Source organism: Coturnix japonica, chromosome 30, assembly GCF_054131305.1.
Source record: "Coturnix japonica strain WE chromosome 30, WE-NBRP24, whole genome shotgun sequence".
Lineage (NCBI taxonomy): Eukaryota > Metazoa > Chordata > Aves > Galliformes > Phasianidae > Coturnix > Coturnix japonica.
Window position 1 is genome coordinate 6,044,640 of NC_140692.1, and position 19,576 is coordinate 6,064,215.

Genomic DNA, 19,576 nt, shown 5'->3' on the forward strand with positions numbered 1-19,576 from the left:
CCTACTTATTTTCCAAGCAAATATGTGTAAGGAAAAGATGCTGCACTCAGTTCTGGAAATACCCTGACAAATATATCTCTACTGTTTCACAGCTGGAGATATCAAGATTGTTAAAGCACTGGAAGATGTGGAAGTGAATGAATATGGGAGTGCATCTTTTGTCTGTGAGATTTCACACGATGAGGTTCAGAGCCAGTGGTACAAAGATGACGACAAGCTGAAGGCTGATGACAACATCAGAATGCGGCAAGATGGTAGGGTGTAAGAGGGAGATCTTTCTCCTGAGTGGGTTGTGGGTTGGAGATCAAGCAGAAAGGACATCTGAAATGAAGATTGTTCAGAAGGGAGTTCCCCTTTTGTTTTGGGACTGAGGTTATGGTGGAACAGGTGACATGGTGGGAAGCTTAGTGTGGGAAGTGTGATGCTATCCCACCATCCCACACTGCCAGGAGCAGGTAGGAAATGAGTGCAGTTCTTTCCAAAGTGGGGGTGACCAGGGCAGTCAGTTCAACTCTCCAAAGAGGTTTTGTCTGACAATGAGTGTGATCCTCCTGCATCAGGTACTTTGAAGGTGACAGCGGCCGCATTCGGTCAGTCCTTGTAGAAGCCATGTTTAGATTACGCTTTGGTGGGGATGTGGACGTGGGGGAATGGGTGGTTTCATTGACATGAGAGAACAGGCAGTGATGCTGTGAAACCAGATGGGTGATGCTCAGCCTGGCCATGTGCCTCAGAACTCTTTGCTCAAGGAAGCCAAGTATAGTTGTGGGTTTGCTCTCAAGAGCACAGTTTGGTAGGGATGAGTTGGCGGTTGGACAGAACAGCAGAGCTCCCATTGGGCCCAAGGCAGAGTTTTGCTGAGGGTGAAGGAAGGAGGAAGTTTCAGCCCTGGATGGACGCCGTTCTGTGCTCACAGAGGAGCTTTGTGCCCTCGATGCTGAAGCAGTACCCAGAGCTGGCGGCGGGTGCAGGACCTGAACTCAGAGCCACAAGGAAATCAGAACAGGATGCAGTCAGTGCTGATTGTCACTGCTTTGACTCGGCTTTAAGACTCTGTGCAGTCTCAGAAATACCCACAGAGTAACAACAAAAAGGAGCAGGGCTGGAAAGGAACAGGGCTGGTTTTAATTGTTGTTGTTTTAAACTGTCCAATCAGGCGATGGTGTTAAGCCGTCATGTCGGACAGGTCCAGAAGGAGCTCATCCACATCCTCATCGTCACATCAGTTTCTCCTTCCAGTTCTTCTGTGAGCTCCATCATAAGCTCCTCAAGGTTGTTGTCTTCAGTGATGGCTGCTTCCCCCGCCCCTGTGCAGCTCAGCTGCTAATTTTCTGCCCCTTGTGAGGAACATGATGTAGTGTTGGATTCCTCTGGCTGTGCCATGGGGTCTGCGTGGCTTCCTGGGAGCAGCTCCAGACTTGTGGGAAGGAAGAGAACAATCTACGTGACATTTCTGAGATGTGCTTTCAGCTCTGAGGTCTGTAGTTGACCCTCCCGCCCCTCACACCCACATAGGGATGGTGATTCGATTAACCTGTGGCTGCCTTTGGAGTTAAGGAAACCAGCAGGTGCCTTTTTCATCTGTTCAAGTAGAGCAGTTTGAGTCTGGCAATCAGGGGCTGGGCTTTGTAGCAGAAACACATTGCCACCCTCACTGCTTTGTCTGTAAACATGTCAAGAAATCATCCTCTGCAAAATCCTGCTTGCTGGCTGAGGTACTTTTCCCCATGAACTCAGCAGAGGTTTTGACAAAGCAGTTTCAGTGATCTCAGATGACCTCTTCCTTTGTTGCATTATGCCATGACACATCTCAAACACCCCATTTTCCCCCACTGTGAAAGAACTTCTGTCTGATGGGAAAAGGGCATTAAGGAAGAACAAGTTGTGGTCATCACCTGCTTGGAAGCTTTATGACTTCGGTGCTGAGCACGGTGTATTCGGGCGGGACTGAAGCAAGAGTCTCCTAGGAAGAAACAAGACAGAGTATGAAGCACAGGTCAGAGTTTCCACAAGTACCTTGTGAGACATCTGCTGCCTTCAAGGGAAACAGAAGAGCTGTAGAACACTTGGAATTTCTTCCTTTTCTTCAAGGGCAATGTAAACCTTTCATATCCACTACTGCTTTTGCCACTGCTCTTACCATTGGTAGTTTTTTAGCTGGGGGCTCATCTGCGTCCTCAGCAGCAGATGGATGAATTTCTGCTGCTTTTCGTTTCTGTCTCCGCGTTGGGGGGAAGGTGTTTTTCCAATCAATGGGCCTCACAGAGACCCTGCGCCCACCTAAAGTAAAAGGAAGAGAGAGCTGGTACTGTCTTGCTGCGCCTCAAGAGAGATCAAGTTCTCTTATCAGTCCCACCACCCTTCCACAAAGTTAAATACATTTGGCCAGTGGAATTGCATTGCCCTGTCCGGGATTCTCAGCCATGTTTTGCACACGGTCATCTCTGTGTACCAACAACGCATACAAAGGAACAAAGAAACCCAATAGCTGCACTCAGTAATAATCCAGGGCAAGGAAAAGAGAGCAATGCAAAATGACAGCACTGCTTTTCTGAGGCACCGTAATGAGCTCCTCGTGCTCACCTTTAACTCTTTTCTTGCAGGGTGGTTCCCCTGCTTTTCCCTTCTCCTCCTCCGACCGTTTGCGTTTTAGTCCAGCCGGGCCATGGGAGGAAACTGGGGTGTCAACTGCAAAGAGTCCCGGGAAAGAACAGTCAGATCTCAGTAGAAAAACAGTGCATCAAACCCAGGAGCCTGTTGAGTATCTGTACCTCTCTCTGGTGCCTTGTCAACCTCTGTCTGGTTCCCCAGACTTTTTGCAAGGCCGCTCTTTGGAGGAAGGCCACTGGTGTCAACTTCTGGCAGAAAAGGAACAAGGAATGATTGATGAGCGTCTCTTTGGGGGCAGGTTTGAGCACTGTCAACCACAAGCTTCACATTTTCAAGCACTGTTTGTTACATTTGCCTTCCGCTGCCCAAATGCTGTGCAGTCAGCACAGACCTGTAGTGCATCTTCCTCACTCCAGAAAAAGCCCAGCGCTGCTCTGACAGCCAAAGCACAGATGGATATTTCACTATCACGACTCTCCCCTGCATCCCCAATGAATGGTGACATGCATCCTGCACCCGCTCAGAACTGACATTCAGAATTGAGCCTTTCATGCTTCACGCCATCGGACACTCACTGTGGCTCAGCAGCGCAGTTGGTCTGTTCCCACCGCGTTCCTTCAGGTGGCGAAAGGCGCAGTGTGGTTTCTGGCAGCCTCCGGGCTGGTTCTCCCAGAAGCAGGGAATCAAACTGCGCTGCTTCTGCAGAGAGAAGGAAAGGAAGGGCCATGGAAACAGGCACATCAGGTCTGCAGGGAGATGCCGCGCTCCAACAGCCATCAGAAACCATCGTGTGGAGCCTTAGCTCTGTACCCTCATTTCTTCCCCTCCTTTCACTACTCCAAGCAGCCAGAACGAACTGCTCTGGAGAAATCCAGGACGGAGAAGGCCCGATAGGGCACAACCGAGCCCTGCTGGCAGGAGGGGAGTGCCACTCTTTCCTACCACCCAACTCCAGCAGCTTTAGGAGGCTGAGCAATGCGAGCTTTTTGCATCTGGGGAGAAAATGCTTTTGGCTCCTAATGCAAACATCTCCCGCTGTGATATACCTAAGGCACTGAATTCTCTGCCTTCTTTACCTCCTCCCAGTCCCCTCTAGAAACAGAAACCAGTAAGATTTTCACAGCAAACATATCCAGCCTGCAGAAGTGCATTCAGCCCAACCACAGCCATGAAAAGTGGTGTTGTAGACTAAGCTGGAAAGCACATCTTTAGGCAAACACTCACATCAATCCTCATGTGACGGAACTTGCAGTTACTCCTCGAGCAGCCGCCCTCCATCCACAGTCTGCAGACTCGTTCGCTCCCCAGAGCCGCTTCACAGTGGCGGAAGGGGCAGCTGTCTCCCTGCAAGCACAAGGAAACCACAGGAAAATAAGAGCACAGCCTGAAACGTGTCCATGCCATTAGCCCAGGCTGTTAGCAGCGCTATGAGGGTAACATCACCAGCAGGTCTCCCCTGCTCCACCCCTTTCTCTTCAACATGAGGAAATGGAAGAAAACCCAGGCAGAAGAAAGTCAACCGTACCTTAGTGCAGGTGGAGTAGAAGTAGAAGTAGCAGTCGCCTCTTTGCTGAGACATGGTGAAATTCTTAGAGCCCGTCTGGGTTATCTCCAGAGGAATTCCCTGCTCTTGCAAAGAGACAGTTGTGCTCGAACTGCTTGGATCCCCAAAGAGTCCTCTCGGACCGGAACCCTACAGGAAGTGCCTACAAGGGAAGAATCATGAGGAATAAGCATTTTCCCAGCTTTCTTTTGATGCAGTTTGGGCTCTCGAGGAGGGCAATGCCTTGGAAGCAGCTGGTTGCAAGAACTGTGCCAGCTCTGGAACCAATGTGTGTCTAAGTGCCATGACTTCCCCAGCAAGTGCTGTTCTCCATCCCACCAGCAGTTATATACCTTGCAGCATACAAAAATACATTTGTGTTCCTGCCATGAGAAGGACTCCATCATCTACCCTTGCTGCAGCTGCAGTGGATGCAGTGCTACCACTCACACGTTTGAGAAACCTCCAGTTCTGGCTTACCCGGGCACAGCTGCAGTTCTCCTCCCTTCCAGCTAACACACCCGTGCAATGGCTGGGCAACACCGTCAGTGAGAGCAGGTAGCACCAGCAGCCACCACCACCGTCACTGCCAGCCGGGACGAGGGCTGACACAGCGTGTCCACACTCTGCGCAGCACTCACGGCTCTGGCACTCACTGGTGGCAGCCGCGGCCCCAGGCAGCGCTTGTGAGCTCACTGTGCTTGTGATGTCACCGCACAGCCCACGGCCCAGCTCAGCACCTGGATCTCACCAGGACTTCAGGGGGTTCTGTTAAAAATGTGCTGGATCCGGGGGTCAATAAAGCACAAGTTGCACTCCATGAAGTCTGTGCTCTCCTTCCCTTCTAATGTCTAAAACAAAGGCTGGGGACCAGCAGCAGTTCTGCAGGGCTGTAGCAGCGATGCTCAGTCATGGCTTGAAGCAGAGATTGAGCACCTGGTGGGATGGCAGGGCCAACCCAGGGCAGCTCAGGCACATGCAAACCCCTCCCAGACATCACTGAAAGGTTGGCAGTGCAGGTGAGGGTGTCTGACTGGAGATCACTGCCTGCCTGAGCCCTTCCAATGGTCAGCAGTTTTTTCCTTCCTTTCTGTGCCCACAGCTGCTGCACTCGGGCTTATCCTCACCTGCTGCAGCCCAGGACTTTGATACCCCGTTATCACTGCTGTGCTTTCCATTGCACTGCAGCATCACACAGGGCAGTAATGGCAGTTCATCATCCTCACCAAAACGTGTGACAGAATCTCACAAGGAATCAATTTCCCCTGCAAACAGCCACTCGGAAGGGCCTCCATTGAGCTGGGAGCTCCTCCCCAGCCCAGCTGTTCTGCTCAGACTCCTTCCAGCAGCCGCCCAGCACCAAACCCAGCTCACCTTATTGGCCTGGTCAGTCCGGGCTGTGCCCAGCTCACACACACGCCGCAGCGGTGCCTGCAGTGGGCTCCCAAAGGATGATCTCCAACAAGGAATGCTCACAGCTCAGTGTCTGTGTGCAGCACGCTCACCAGAGCACCAGCTCTGCTCGACAGCTGGGGGCCAAACCCTCCCAACCCAGCAATGACTGTGACCTCACACAGATCCACATCACTGCTGCTCTTTCATCATAAACACAGGCAGCCAGCACCTCCTAGATCCAATTGTAAGAGACCAACACAAGGGTCACCCAGTGGGGTTATCTGAAGTAAAGTAACAGAGAACTGAGGTGACTCTTGTCACAACACTGGGAATGGGGACCAAACCTTCAGGCCAGGTTTCTTGCAGTTAAGATTCCTCAGAGGGAGGTTTGCAGTCCCAGAGAAGCCCATGAGCTCCTCTGCACGATGCTCGGAGCAGAGCTGCCTCGTGATTCATCAGTGCTCCATTCCATAACTAAGTACATCTCAGATGAAATAATAATATTTCATGGTCACTTCTTCCTTTCTGTGAGACAAGCCTTAAATGTGTCTTTTTAAAGTCGTCGTGCACCGAATCTACAGCATGCTAGCAATATAGGTATAATGACATCACATAGAATGGAGTGTTTGCAGGGCTTAAGGCCGTGAATCACGGGTGAGATGTGATATTCCCACTGCAATGATGCTTTTAGGGCAGGTTTAAGTGCCTTCCGCTTTGTGTAACGTGGAGTCTGTAGGATGACAATAATGATTGTGGAATCACACTCATCTTTGAGCTCTAACTCACATCCACGTCAGGAGCCTTCCCAAAGATCAGGCCCTGGTTTGCCTGCCCTGCTGGGCCCAGCTCAGTGCAGGACAGGAGATGGATTTCTGCTGTCCCTGTGCTCAGACTCCAAAGCCCAAGATAAGCTGCAGCTGAGATCTCACAGAGCACTCTGAGGTTTCTCTGCAGCTGTTTTCTGCTGCTGTTACACAGCACGGAATAGCTGGGATCCCCCAGGCACTGCCCTCGCACCAATAACTCCATTGTGCTCAGGATGTGCCAATGTGCTGAAGTCAAACTGTGCCATGTGGGTTTCACACAGATCGAACGCAGGCTGCAGATCTGCTGGCAGCCCTCAGGAGCTCCCCTGCCCTAATCCCACTCTTGCACTCCTTCCCTTCGTGCTCTTGTGGCCTTTAATAACACCGTGACACCTGACAGCCTCCTCCTGTTTGTAAGCTGTCATTTTATGCAGCCGTTTCTCTTCCGTTTACCCCCCAAACTGAAGATGTTTCCCTGCAGTGAATAAGTGATGAGGTTCTTTTCACCTCTCCTTGGACAACTTCCTTTATTGTTTTTTCGGAGCATTAGGGACTCTGAGACCCTGGAGTGTGTCCAGAGAGGAGCAATGGAGCTGAGAAGGGCCTGGAGCTCAGTGGGGTCCTATGGGGGTGACCAAGGGGACGGCAGGCAGCCAATTTTCCCTGTTTTTCTCTCTGGATCCATCCCCGCCTCAATGGGGCCATCAAACCCTTTTGCTGCAGAACCCGCAGGCACTTCACCTTGAAGGATCATTACCTACATTGAAACTACTGTTACATGCAGGCGCACAGGAGTGCCCTGGTTTTCACAGGCTCTGGGCAGAGACGTTCAGGTCTGGAGGCGTTTGGGGCATCACTAATTGAGCTGCAAAATGAGCTTATAGCTCCTGACTCCTCCCATCCAGAAATATCGCTCCTATATCGGCCCGCGCTGCCGGAGCTCACGGGACTCGGCTCCCCGCCGCCGGGATTGGGTGGTGCGTGCAGGGCTGGGGGTCGGGCTGTATTGTGCTGTTGTGTTGTGTTGTTGTGTTGTGTTATGTTGTGTGTTCCCGGTGTTCCCCTGCCGCTCTCCAGCTCGGCTCGTTCCGGCCCCGCATCGTTCTGTGACTCCCCCCCCCCCCCCCCCTTGGCGGCTCCATACATGCACACGGCGGCAGCGCGGCCCGCACGGCGCACACGGGGATGCCGCAGCTCCACCCCACCCCGCCCGGCTGCAGCTCCATCCGCTCAGCGCCGCGTCTCGGTGTCGGGGCGGCGCCGCGCGGCTCATTGGGTCCCGTTGGCGGGCAGAGCGCGGTGGGTCTCGGCAGCGGCGGATTGGAACGGAGCGGATCGGAACAGAACGGAGCGGATCGACGCGGGGCGCAGCGCATCGCTGTGGGGCTGGCACGATGCTGGAGATCCAGCTGGATGATGGCAACGTGGGGGGGTACCCGGGCAACGACTATTGCTCGGGGTCGGTGATGTCGGAGCAGGTGTCGGGCCTGGCCAACAGCATCTACCGCGAGTTCGAGCGGCTCATCCACTGCTACGACGAGGAGGTGGTGAAGGAGCTGATGCCGCTGGTGGTGACGGTGCTGGAGAACCTGGACTCGGTGCTGACCGATAACCAGGAGCACGAGGTGGAGCTGGAGCTGCTGCAGGAGGACAATGAGCAGCTGCTCACACAGTACGAGTGGGAGAAGGTGCTGCGCAAACAGGACGAGGAGGTGAGTGAGAGCGGCCCAGCGCCAACGGGGCCCGGCATCCATCTTGTGCGCGGCGCCAAAGGCCGGGGATGTGATGCAATGTGATGCGATGATATGATGCGATGCGATGTGATGATGTGATACGATGTGATGTGATGTGCTGCGGCGGTACCCGCATCGCAGGCCGCGCTCCCGGCCCCGCTCCATCTGCTCCGCACAGCCCGTGCGGAGGGGAAGGGGAATGGCTGGGAATGGCTGGGAATAGCTGGGAATGGCTGGGAATGGCTGGGAATAGCTGGGAATGGCTCCGCGTTGCTGCGCTGCCCCGAGCTCGAACACCGGCTGCACGGGGATGACTGGAGGATTCCTGCCGGTTTCGGGTTTAAACGCGGCCCTCAGATGGTTGATGTCTTCCCTGTACTTCCCCTGCCCTGGAGATGGTTCCCTGTCTGATCTCAGCGGCCTTTCCCCGGGTGCTGCGGGTCCCGGGTCCCCGGGGCTGCGGCAGGTGCTGGGAGCAGGCGGCATCGGGGCACAGCGCCTCATGCGGGGACAAAGGAGCCGAGCTGAGCGCGCTGCTCCGCACTGAGAGCTCGAGTCCGCCGACACCACCGGCATCTTTCTGGCCATAGGCGCGGCCGGGCGGCTCCGGCCTCCAGCAGGGCCGGTCTGCGACGTGCCGGACACATTGGTACCGCTAGAAGTGTAATGCTGCCGTGTCATCAGCATGTCTTTGCAAAGCTGCTGGGAAAGGAATGTATGCGTCTGTATTGGCTGTGTTTTAACACTGGGAGAGTAGAGGGTTTTTTCCGTCCCAGGAGTCTTGCTCAGAGTCGGGTTTTGATTTGCTTAGATGTGGTAAATGAAATCCCTTCATGACTCCAGAGTAAAGCGCCGTGCAGTATTTCAATGGAGGTGCTCTGGGTGCTGGATGGTGAGGACGTGAGCCCAGGACATTTATCGCCCTGTACTAATGCTGGTCAATTTGGGTTGTAGCCTTAAGTTTTAAGTATGTGTTAATAAAACTTACAGCTGATCTTTTCAAATTCATATGAAGGCAGGGAGGGATTGAAAAGCAATTCCAAGTGTGGGACTTCATTCCACAAGCCGGTATTTTGTAGCTTCTGAGAATTAAATACTTGGAAATGTGCTGCTGCTGGGGAGGAGTGGGGCTCAGGGCGTGGGGTGGAACAGCCCCATGGATGGATCCTGCATCTTTGGACTCGTATCTTTCTGCTCTCAGTTTACCAGGTACAGGGGGTGCTGCTTCCTGCTGTGCCTGCTCCTGGAAGCAGATGTGGTGACAACATTTACGTCCTGCAGGGACGCTCAGACCCACAGCATGGTGCTGTTGGCAGATGTAAAAGCACTCTGTCATCCTCAGGTGCATCTGAGCTGAATGGGCAAAAAAGTATCTGCATAGGGCCTTGTTAGCAGAAAGGAATAGATAATGTGCTTCTATGAGAACAAATGGGTTTTGCCCCCTGTGTAGCCTCTGCTATCAGCTCACGTGTGTGAGATACAGCTGTCATTCCCTTTGTGTGTGACCAAAGCACACCATTACCTGCAGCAGTTTCCTGTGTGCCTCTTCCTGTGCAGTGGATTACGTGTTATGGAAGTGAAAATCTCTTATGCTACAGAGAATTCTGCTGTTCATCAGCTCATTGTAAGCAGAGAAATGCACCCCCCACCAGAGCACGCCTTGCACTTCTGTAGCAGGGGAAGCCCATCTCCGTCCCTGAGCAGCACTCGGCGCTGTGTGCTTTGCCTGTCCTGGGTCTGCAGCTTCCAGCCCCACCTTCAGTGGGGGTTCCACCTCCAGGAGCGATGTTCAATCCCTTGCTGTTGAGTTCTTTGCGTGTATCAATGATCATTTCAACAGCTGCAGCAATGCTGGGGAGCTGGGAGTCGGTGATCACAAAGTAATTTGTTCCTGTATTGCAATATCATGTCATGGGCGTCTGATTACATCGTTAGTTTATTGATGTTAAGTGAACTGAAACCAGCAGTGGATGTTATTCTCTGGCATAAAAGTTGTGTCGTATCCTCCTGTTCCCGCTACTGCAGAACCACCAGATCTTGTTTTACATAAGCGTGCACCCAGCCATGTCCTGCTCCATTGGGGCAGCTTGCACAGCCTTCATTTCCCTTCCTCTGAAGCAGAGGTTTCTGTCTCCATGTTCTGCCACTCATTTCCCCAGGATGGTTGCATTCAGTATCTTTCAAAATACTCTCAGCCAAAAGCGAAGCTTTTCTGGACACTTTGACTGCAGAGTGACTCAATATTTTCCACTTGCTCTAAAATAGGGCAGCAGAAGCACCCGGACAAGAGCACTGAAGTCAGAAGTCCCTTGAAATGAAGCAGTGCAGTCAGTCTGTGATTGCAGGGCTCAGAATGTCACATTTCTTTTCCTTGACCTCCTAAACACTGAAGCTGTGGAACAGCGTCAGCTTTTCAGTATTGCCGTGTTCTTCCACCTGCTTTGCATTGTGTGAGCGCAGGGTAATGGCTGCACCTCTCCTAGAGCCCATTTAGGGGCTGACTGCTGCTGGCAAGGGTCTCTTTCTGGAGATCCCCCCTTGGTGCAGCTTGCCCATGTGAATCCGAGATCTTCTGCTCCAGGTGAGCGATCTTCTTCCCTTCCTTTATAGCACCTCTGTTGTGCCGCTCCTGTCATTGCACAGAGCTGGGGCTGCCCTGTCCCAGTGCAGAGTACAGCACTTCCCTTGTTAATCCTCATGTGGAGCCTAATGCACATCCCACTAACTCGTCAAGCTCTCACTGCAAGGCCTCCCTACACTCCAGGGAGCCAGCAGCTCCCACTATTTAGTGACATCTGCAGCTTATGCATAGGACCTTGCATAGGAATTTTCTTCCTGCTCTGTGGCGGGTGTTAGGATGGCACCCACTTGTAGGAGCACAGAACTGGGAGGGACCTGCTGACTCAGCAGCCCATTCCTCAGCACTGCAGGCAGTTGCATTACAGAAGCTGCTTCATAAATGTATCAGGCTTTGTCTTAAAGCCATTACTTAAACCTCTTGCGTCTGCTCTTCTAAAAGTGACCTCCTCCTGAATTCCACTTTCTTTTTTTTTTTAACTTGCAGCCTGTTTTTACTGGTTTGTTCTTGTGCCAGCATTGACTTTTACTCCAAGTAACTTCTGCCTCCATGAGATATCTGTGCCTTTGAAGTATTAATAGAAACCAGTCCTGCCTTTGGTCTCCATTGTGTTGGTGGCACGAGCCGAGCTCTGCTCGCTGCCTGCTGGAGGAGGGTCAGGTTGGAGTGCCCCATGGAGGGATCTGTGTGCAGCTGGTTTGGGTGACACTTGGCTGTGCCTGGTTTGATCCCTGGGCGTGTGGGGCTGCAATAGCAGGTGGCTTTCCTGGAAGGCTTTAGCATGAATTGGAGTGTTGCACTGTTCAAAATGACAATGGTAGGATTTATCTGGTGTGATCACCCTGCGTGTTCACCTGTGTGACATCCTGTTGGCTGGAGATGGCAGCACGTCTGTCTGTCTCCTCACACTGTGTTGCAGCTGACCTGGGGCTCATCTTTGCTTTGTGCTCAGCTCCCTTCTCTCAAGTCTTCTCATTGCAGTCACGATGTTTGCATGCCCTTGCCCAGTCCCAGCTCCTCTCTGACCATCAGCATCGCTTCGTTCCTCCTGTGTGATGTTTTGATTCTCTTCATGAGTGGCATCTCCCAGTCCGGTCTCATCTGCTGCACTCGAGTAGCACCTCCTGCCCTGTCAGCCCCACTTACCACAAGGCTGCCTTGAAGAGCTCTGTTAGCTGCCCGTGCTCCCTTTGTGCTCCTCTACAGTGATCCATGGTGTGCGGGGGCAGAGCTGTGTCAGGGCTGGGAAGAGCCCATCTGCCTGCCCTGGCTCTGCCATAGCACCAGGCCTGCTTCATGGAGAGCATTTAAAGGGCAGAGCATCTCATTCTTCAAAAAAAGGCTCAGATCCCTTGGAATAGGAATCCAGGAGATGGTTTTATTGATATATGCCAAAATAACAGCATTTGATTTCACAGAAGCATTTGAAGACCAATCTACAACTATAAAGTAGCTAACACATAAAAGATGTGCTTGTGAATCCTTGAAATTAGCAAGAGAAGCAAAAGCCCTTAAGGGCTGCAGTTGTCAAGGGGATGTTATTTCACTGAGGCTGTGTGCTCCTGTGCAGGTGGAGGTGTTCCTTCAGAGGAGTGTTTCTCTTTGGGGAGGATAGCAAAGATTTGAGCGTGGGTGTAGCTCAAAGCATCTGCCCACCAGGCAGTACTGCGTCCTGCCACCAGTGGGTTCTGCCCTATTTCTTTGTCTTGGCCTCCTAAGACAGAATACTGTCAACGTAACTTCCCGAATTGCCAGTTAATTACTGCCCCAAATTGTGAGTTGGAGGCTGCACAGCCTGCATTGGCTCCCTGGCTGACAGCCTTCCTGCAGGTGGGGAGTGGAATGCGGTGTGAGTCCTTCCTGCCCTGCAGACAGCCCCCTCCTCACAGGCACCTGTGCGTCCAGCTGTGCATCCAGCTGTGCGTCCAGCTGTGCATCCAGCTGTGCATCCAGCTGTGCATCCTCCCTGTTCTCCCGGGCAGTGCATCCCAGCGCTGCTCTCTGCCCAGCCGCAGGGTAAGGTGACGACTGAGCTGCTGCTGTTCCCGTCAGCATGTAATACGTGCTGCCAGCCAGCCCAGATTAAGACCTTATAATAAGATTTCTGCATATATGCACACCTAGCTCACTCTGCCTGATTTATTGTTAATATGATATGATGGTTTCTGACCGCATGCTACTATTTTTAGTCATTTTCTTCCTCTGAAAGCCAGTAATGCAGGAAGCTCAGCCATCTCCAGTGTACCGCTGCTTTGCAGAGGAATACTCGTTCTTTCACTTAAGATGATTTTGTGCTCGTTGTTTTCCATTTAACGATGAGCGTGTGAACCATGGTGCTGGTTGTAACCTTATCCTGAGATGTTAGAGACCAGCGATCCTGCTTGAAATCCAGGGAGAGGCTCCAGCAAGACTAATTTGTATGTGTACAGTAGCATCATGTTCCATCATTACTAACTGTTTAAAATATATCTGGCTCCTATAACTGCTGGAAAATTATCCTTTGAAAGCAAGTATGAAGGGATTGGAAAAAATAGTAGTGCTGTGCTCGGCTTTGCTCTCCCAGGACAAGTGGGAGTGGGCTCTTTGTTCTTCCAGTTCACCCATTGATTTCATTGTAGTGGGGTAGAAAAGAAAGGAAGATTTTCCCTTCAACATCATTTGAATTACCTGTTCCTGAGGCCTCACTTCTTGAGCCTGTCCAGGCTCCATGGCATCCCTTCCTTCTGTTCTGGTGCAGTTTGTAAACATATGTGTGGAAAATAGATAGCTGTGTGTTACTGTCAGTTAACATCTGCAATGTTGAAGTCACCCATAAGGACCAGGGCAGCTGGGTTTCAGGTCTCTCTCAGTTCCTTAGAGAACAGTGCCTCCATGTCCCCATGCTTGCTGGGTGGCCACTCCCACGGCACCCACTTTATTTGCTTGTCTTGACTTTCTGATGCAGGGGGAGACACTGGCTGGGAGATTCTGATGGAGGAACAGCCAAGAAGCGTTTTGGAGCCAGACAGAGTGAGGAGCCGTTGGGTCCCTGTGCCCAGAGCTGGTGTTCGATCTCCGTAGGAGATGGAGCAGGATATTGCTGCAATGCACTCACCTGAGATGCTCTTCTTCCCTGAGAACACTTAGAGTGGCATTAATTTTTAATGCTGCTGTCTCTGTTTCTTCTCCACGTGGTCGGCTCATTGCTAGTTTGCAGTTTGTTTGAGTACTTTGAGGCTGCAAGACAGACAGGACTAAGAAGAGCCTTAGTGTGGAATGTTTAATCTTCCAATCGGTTTCACTAAACTAAACCAAAGCAACGGTAGCAAATCCAGGAATCCTATTAAAGTTGACCTACATAGTGGGAATAAAATTGGTCTCCTGCTTTCTTTTGCTTCCTGTTTTACTGTTGAGAGTTCTGTGAATGTTTTCCTTAGAGTCAGTTAAAGTTTATTGCTACTCCAAGCACAATTCCTGCCTGGCTGGGTGGCACACGCCTGGGTGGGGAGCTGGGAAGAGATGGGCACCTTGTGCCAGGAGAGCTGCACAAGAGTGAAAGCCAAGCAAGTGAGAACGGAGAGGGATTTAGCGCTGGGCTGTAATTGGAAGTTTGTCAACAGAGCATTAGCATGGAGTGCTTCCAGCAAACCCTGAGAGGGGGCAGAGGGAAATACTGCTTTTCTTAGCATAGCTTCAACCAGTCCAAACCAGTGAAATGGCTTCTTTAGGCCTGTTGCTCAGTGTGGCTGTCTTGGTTAGAACTTTTTCTTTTTTACTGATGCCCAGAGAAGACTGGCCGGGATTTTCTTGCTGTGAGGTCTCATCACTCACTGCTTCCATTCTGCACCAATTGAGGCATAACTCAACTTACAGAACTGAAAAAGTAAGACTCAAGTTTTTCTTAGCAGCTCTGGAGCTGAATGTGCCATCCTTATAGAATCACCTGTCAAAGTTGCTCTGGTTTTTACCATGTAACTCTCTACCCCTTCTCTGATGTGTGCCTGAAAAAACCTCTGGTCTGAGATCTGGGAAGTGGATTGCAAAGGAGACTGTGAGGTGTGACGGTTGTGGGTTGGTTTTCCACAAGGCTTTTATGTTTCCTGCAAAATTTAGATGCAACATCATTAATAGTGGGAACTTTCTGATGTCTGAAGGAGATTTCTGACGTAGGCACTTCTAAATGCGTGACCGTAGACACAGAATTTGGCTTTTCTGACATAAAACTAACAGGAATCCAAATTCAGCCTAGCATGATAAAGGTGTTGTTGAAGATGATGGAACCGTGTTGGTTTACATAACTTGCATTGGCCAGCAGATTATATCTTAATGATACACAAAGTACATCTTTTACTTTATTTTAGAAGATAAGTATTTCTAGCTTGAGTAAATGCTGTTTTAACTTAAAGCACATAGAAATTCTTATCTCTTGCTTTTTTTGTGTGTGTACATATATATATGTATATATACGCACACATAGTATAGGAGGAGAGAAGAGGAAAAGTCAAATACGTTTAGGTCTGTTCCTCATCCTTGCTTCCTTCTCTGGTTTTTCCCTGTACAGAAGTTCATAGAGTTTGAAGATGCACTGGAACAGCAGAAGAAAGAGCTACAAATCCAAGTGGAACACCTTGAATTTCAGACTCGACAGTTGGAGCTGAAGACCAAAAACTATGCAGATCAGAGTAAGCAAAGCTGTGCACCAGATACGATTATGTAGTTTGCTTTCCATGAGCATATACTTGCAGATATTCTTCATGTGCTGTTTTTTCTTGTTTGTTTTAATGTAGTTTGTGGAAAGCCTGAAATCTGTGGCTGTCCCTTTCTTTGGTATAAAAATCAGAGCAATCTACAGGGTGCGACATATCCACACTAGTGTAGTGCAGGTTTCATTGCTTCTCTTGCATGGAGCATGTCTAGATCTGTATGTTAGCTGATGGGTGGAATCTTTTCTTGGCAGTTTCACGGCTGGAGGAGCGTGAATCAGAAATGAAGAAAGAGTATAATGCTTTACATCAGCGTCACACAGAGGTAAGCTGTTGCCTGATTCCTTCCAAATAAACAAACTCTTAGCTTACCCATAAAACCACATCAGAGAATTGGGTTTTTCATCCTGACAGTGACTAGAGCTTCAGAAACTTGAGAGCATCAACATTATCTGAAGGGAGGGTGCAAGGAGGATGAAGCCATGCTCTTTTCAGTGGTGCCCAGTGCCAGAACAAGAATCAGAGGGTGCAAACCGGAACACGGGAGGTTCTGTCTGAACATCAGATAGCACTTTTTTAAAGAAATTTTAAGTAATTGGAAGTAAATGCTGGAAAACAATATTCAAAAACCAGAAATAACAGAATATCCCAAGTTGGAAGGGACCCATAATGATCATGGAGTCCAATGGAGTCTTTTGTTTTATTCTGTTTGCCTCACGTATTTTTTCCTCTTCTCAGATGATCCAGACCTATGTGGAACACATCGAACGATCCAAGATGCAGCAGGTTGTGGGAAATAATCAAACTGAGGGCAGTGTACCTGGGAGAAGGTAGGGCCATAACCTCTCCATATAATGTTTGCCATCCAGGAACTTATCAAATGAGTGCATATTTGCAAGAGAAAGAAACCAAAGGATCTTTCCCTGTGGGCATGGATTGTACCTGAAGCTTTTTGTAATGGGTTGAGGGTGAGTTGTGGATAAGTTCTCTAAGGTTTGACAGAGAGGAGTTTTTTGTGTTCTGTTACAAAGCTTAGACTTCATTGTGCTGCTGCAGATGGACGTCTTCTGGAAAGCAACGTTTGTGTTCTCAGGTATCATGTAAAAGACTGATCCATAAAATGGATGGGGATGGAAGAGAGTGTTCATTTGTGTGTGTCTGTGTGCATGTGTGATAGACAGCGAAACTGGAGTAGTTAAACGCATTAGCCTTTATGTAACTTCTTCCCCAGTTTCTTAAGGGAAGATTTATCTGAGTCAGTCACTCAATAGATCTACTTATGCCCATGAAAGTGCTTTGTTTTTTTCCCCTCTGTTTTCATAGCACCAAAGTGATCAGAGCCAGCCTCTGTTTAAAGGAATGGCAGTAGCAGGAAATGAAGTGCAGTATATAAAACCACTCTATTAAAACCACATATAAAAAGATAATTTCAAATGAAGAAAAGAAGAAATATTCTTCCTATTTTATAAAAATAAGGTTATTTTAGTACCTTCTGTTTAGATCCGTAACATTTAAATACTAGTGTGTCCATTAGGTTTGGGATAAAGAAAGTGGAAGGAAGTGTCAGGTCTTGAAATAAACAATATAAGCTCTCTGGAAGCTGTGGCTTCCTTTTGCTGGGTTGGAGTGCCTGGGAAGGAATTCAGATCATCAAGGTTTTGGTTGTGTATTGTAAAACAGCAGAGGAGAGAGCAAGAGAGATACAAACTGCTCCCCGATTCCTTGCAGACGTGATGTTCCTTCCCCAGCCAGTGCTTGGCCTCCTGCCCGAGCATCGTTCTGTGAGGGGAAGGTTTGGGGGTCAGCCTCTGGTTCTGTACTGGTGCCTTACTGGTGTGCACACAGGGCTGCTGGGGGGAACGGGAGTTTTGTTCACAGCTGTTGGTAACGTAACATTGTGTTAGAAGGAAGGGAGGATGCTGAAGGAAAATGGGCTCTGTAACTGCAGAACATCCATGTTTGAGACTTCTGCTGGGCTGTGTGCCTCTGCTGTCAGATGTCTCTGTACAAGCTCTTAGGCACACCCATGGTGAAGGAGAAACAGGGTGGATTAGGTCTTTGTTCAGTCCAACTCACCTCTCCCACCTACCTGAAAGGTATGAATGTTTGTAGGAAGAACAGCTGTGCTGATGTGTGCGTTTCTGTCTTGTTGCCATCTCCATGTCTCAGCTGGGAACAGGGGGAGCTGGGAATTGCTGAGCTGGCAGGGTGCAGCATTGCAGGAAGCCAAGTGTCAGTGTGTGGTCCTGTTTCTTTTGTTCTGCAGAGAGCAGCTCAGCTCTCCTGCCATGGAGAATATCCAGCAGTGTTTCAGGGGCAGCAATATAGCAGTTTGAAGCAGTTATACCCTAAACTCCAGAGGCAGAGAGACTTATCTAGGCTTTCTCCTGCACAAACTCTGAAGGACAGCACAAATCTGTAGCGGATCTAAAAGGAACTGGAATAGGAACATTCTGATCTGGCTGAGTTCTTTCCATATAGTAAGTTCTCAGTGCTGTGTTTTCTGCAGAGCAGTAAATTGGTGTCATGTCAGAGAGTGGCTTAGAAAAATAAAACTGATTACAGAATACAGTGTAACCCTTTCCCATCTGAAGGTAATGCTTTTCTAGCAGACCAGTGGAAAAATATAGAAATCTATACAAGGAAAGAAGAGCAGAAGCTGGATGGTGGCCTCTGTAGGTGAATGGAGGCAGGCATGATGGGTATGGAAAGAGAAGATATGGGGTGAAAAGAACCAGTAGGTTGTTAGGATTGTGAGAGTGTGTGTTCCTGACAGCTCCCTCAATAGGTTGTTTCTGTTTTCCTCTGCCCCAAACCAATCCTGATCACAGCTGTAATGGTTGGAGTGTGTTAGGCTGGTTGCCCCCCCACACCCCGTTCTCTGGTATGAAGGACAAACCTTGCACTGAGGATTGTCTCTGTGTTGGAGGGATGCTATTCCATGTAACGTGTTGCTAGTTCCTGGAAGAATGGGAAGAAAGAGCAGCTCTCTGTGTCTGTCACAGCCCTTGCCAGGCCTCCATCTGAATCTGTAGGAACAGCAGCTGGGAAGTGGGTCGTTTTCCTTCATTTCAAGCTTTGGGCTGTTCATGTGTGCTGTATTTGTGTATGTTTGTGCCTTTGAGGGTTGTGTGGTCCTGTGTCTGCACAGCTGCGTGTGGGTGAACACCAGCACCTGTGAGTTGGTACACTGATGTGTTTTGGGGGGGATATGGGTGTAATCTCTCAATGTCTTCCTACATGTTTGTGAGTGCATTTGGTTACCTTCACCTGTGGATGTGCTTGGGTGTGTTTTATATGGTAGACTGTGTAAATACATATTTGCATAAGGCTGTAAATGCACCAAGGGTGCTTCCTTGTCACTTGAGAGAAGATGGTGCAAGAACTGCTGGGGGGTGTGTGTGTCTGCTGCCATCTGAGGAGGGGAATGGGTACAGTGCACACCTCCAAGTAGTATGAATAAAAGTGCATGCATTCGCTGTCTCTGATAGGGCTGCATGTTTGCATGACCTTCATTCTCTAATAGTTGTTGTGTTTTTTTGTTGTTTTTTTTTTTGTCTTGCTTTTTGTGCAATTGCTGCTCTGTTTTGGCTGTTACGTTTGTCGCTGCAGTCATCGCCAGTCATGGAGGAAAAGGTAAATCCTACTGCTATTTGTTAATCATAGTTCTGGAGGTTGCTGTTGGGTGGTCGTGGTGTGATGCTGAAAGGTTCTGTGCTGGCCTATTTGCCCTCTTTGTGTACTGACATCTGCATTAGATTCACTCACATGGCACACTTCCCTTGGCTGGTGCAGAGGGAGCCAGCAAGCTGCTACATCAGGAAGGAGCTCATGCACCCAAAGCAGAAGGGGCAGAGGCTGGATTCCAAACTGGGATCATCCCTGTGTGATTGGACATTTGCACTTCACCTTCCAGATTACTTTAAAAAGTTGTCTTTTCTCCTTTAAATTAGAATCATCAAATCACCAAGGTTGGAAAAGATCCCCAATGATCCAAGTGTCCACCTACCACCAATATTTCTCTTCTAAACCATGCCCTGCCTACCGCATCTACACGTTTCTTGAGCACTTCCTATATGAGCACAAAATACACCTCTTTTCTAAGCAGGGCAGGAAATGCGTGTCACCAGTAACTGTCAGAATGCACATCTGACTTTGGCTGAGGCAGTGAGTTCTGCACCCTCAGCCTACAAAGAGGGCTGTTGCCACCTTGCAATGATGGCAAACCT

At 49.8% G+C, this 19,576-nt stretch overlaps 1 protein-coding gene across 1 annotated transcript; it reads right to left on the reverse strand.

Annotated features, from left to right (window-relative positions):
• Positions 1-1,103: 1,103 nt before the first annotated feature.
• Positions 1,104-5,668, reverse strand: LOC146755822 (uncharacterized). Its single transcript, XM_085525226.1, has 9 exons — positions 5,528-5,668; positions 4,136-4,316; positions 3,835-3,954; positions 3,186-3,309; positions 2,772-2,858; positions 2,584-2,688; positions 2,141-2,280; positions 1,896-1,963; positions 1,104-1,417 (listed from the first exon to the last, which is right to left on the reverse strand). The coding sequence occupies exons 2-9, from the start codon at positions 4,187-4,189 to the stop codon at positions 1,324-1,326; spliced, it is 792 nt and encodes a 263-aa protein (XP_085381352.1). The 5' UTR covers positions 4,190-4,316; positions 5,528-5,668; the 3' UTR covers positions 1,104-1,323.
• Between the last annotated feature and the right edge of the window lie 13,908 nt (positions 5,669-19,576).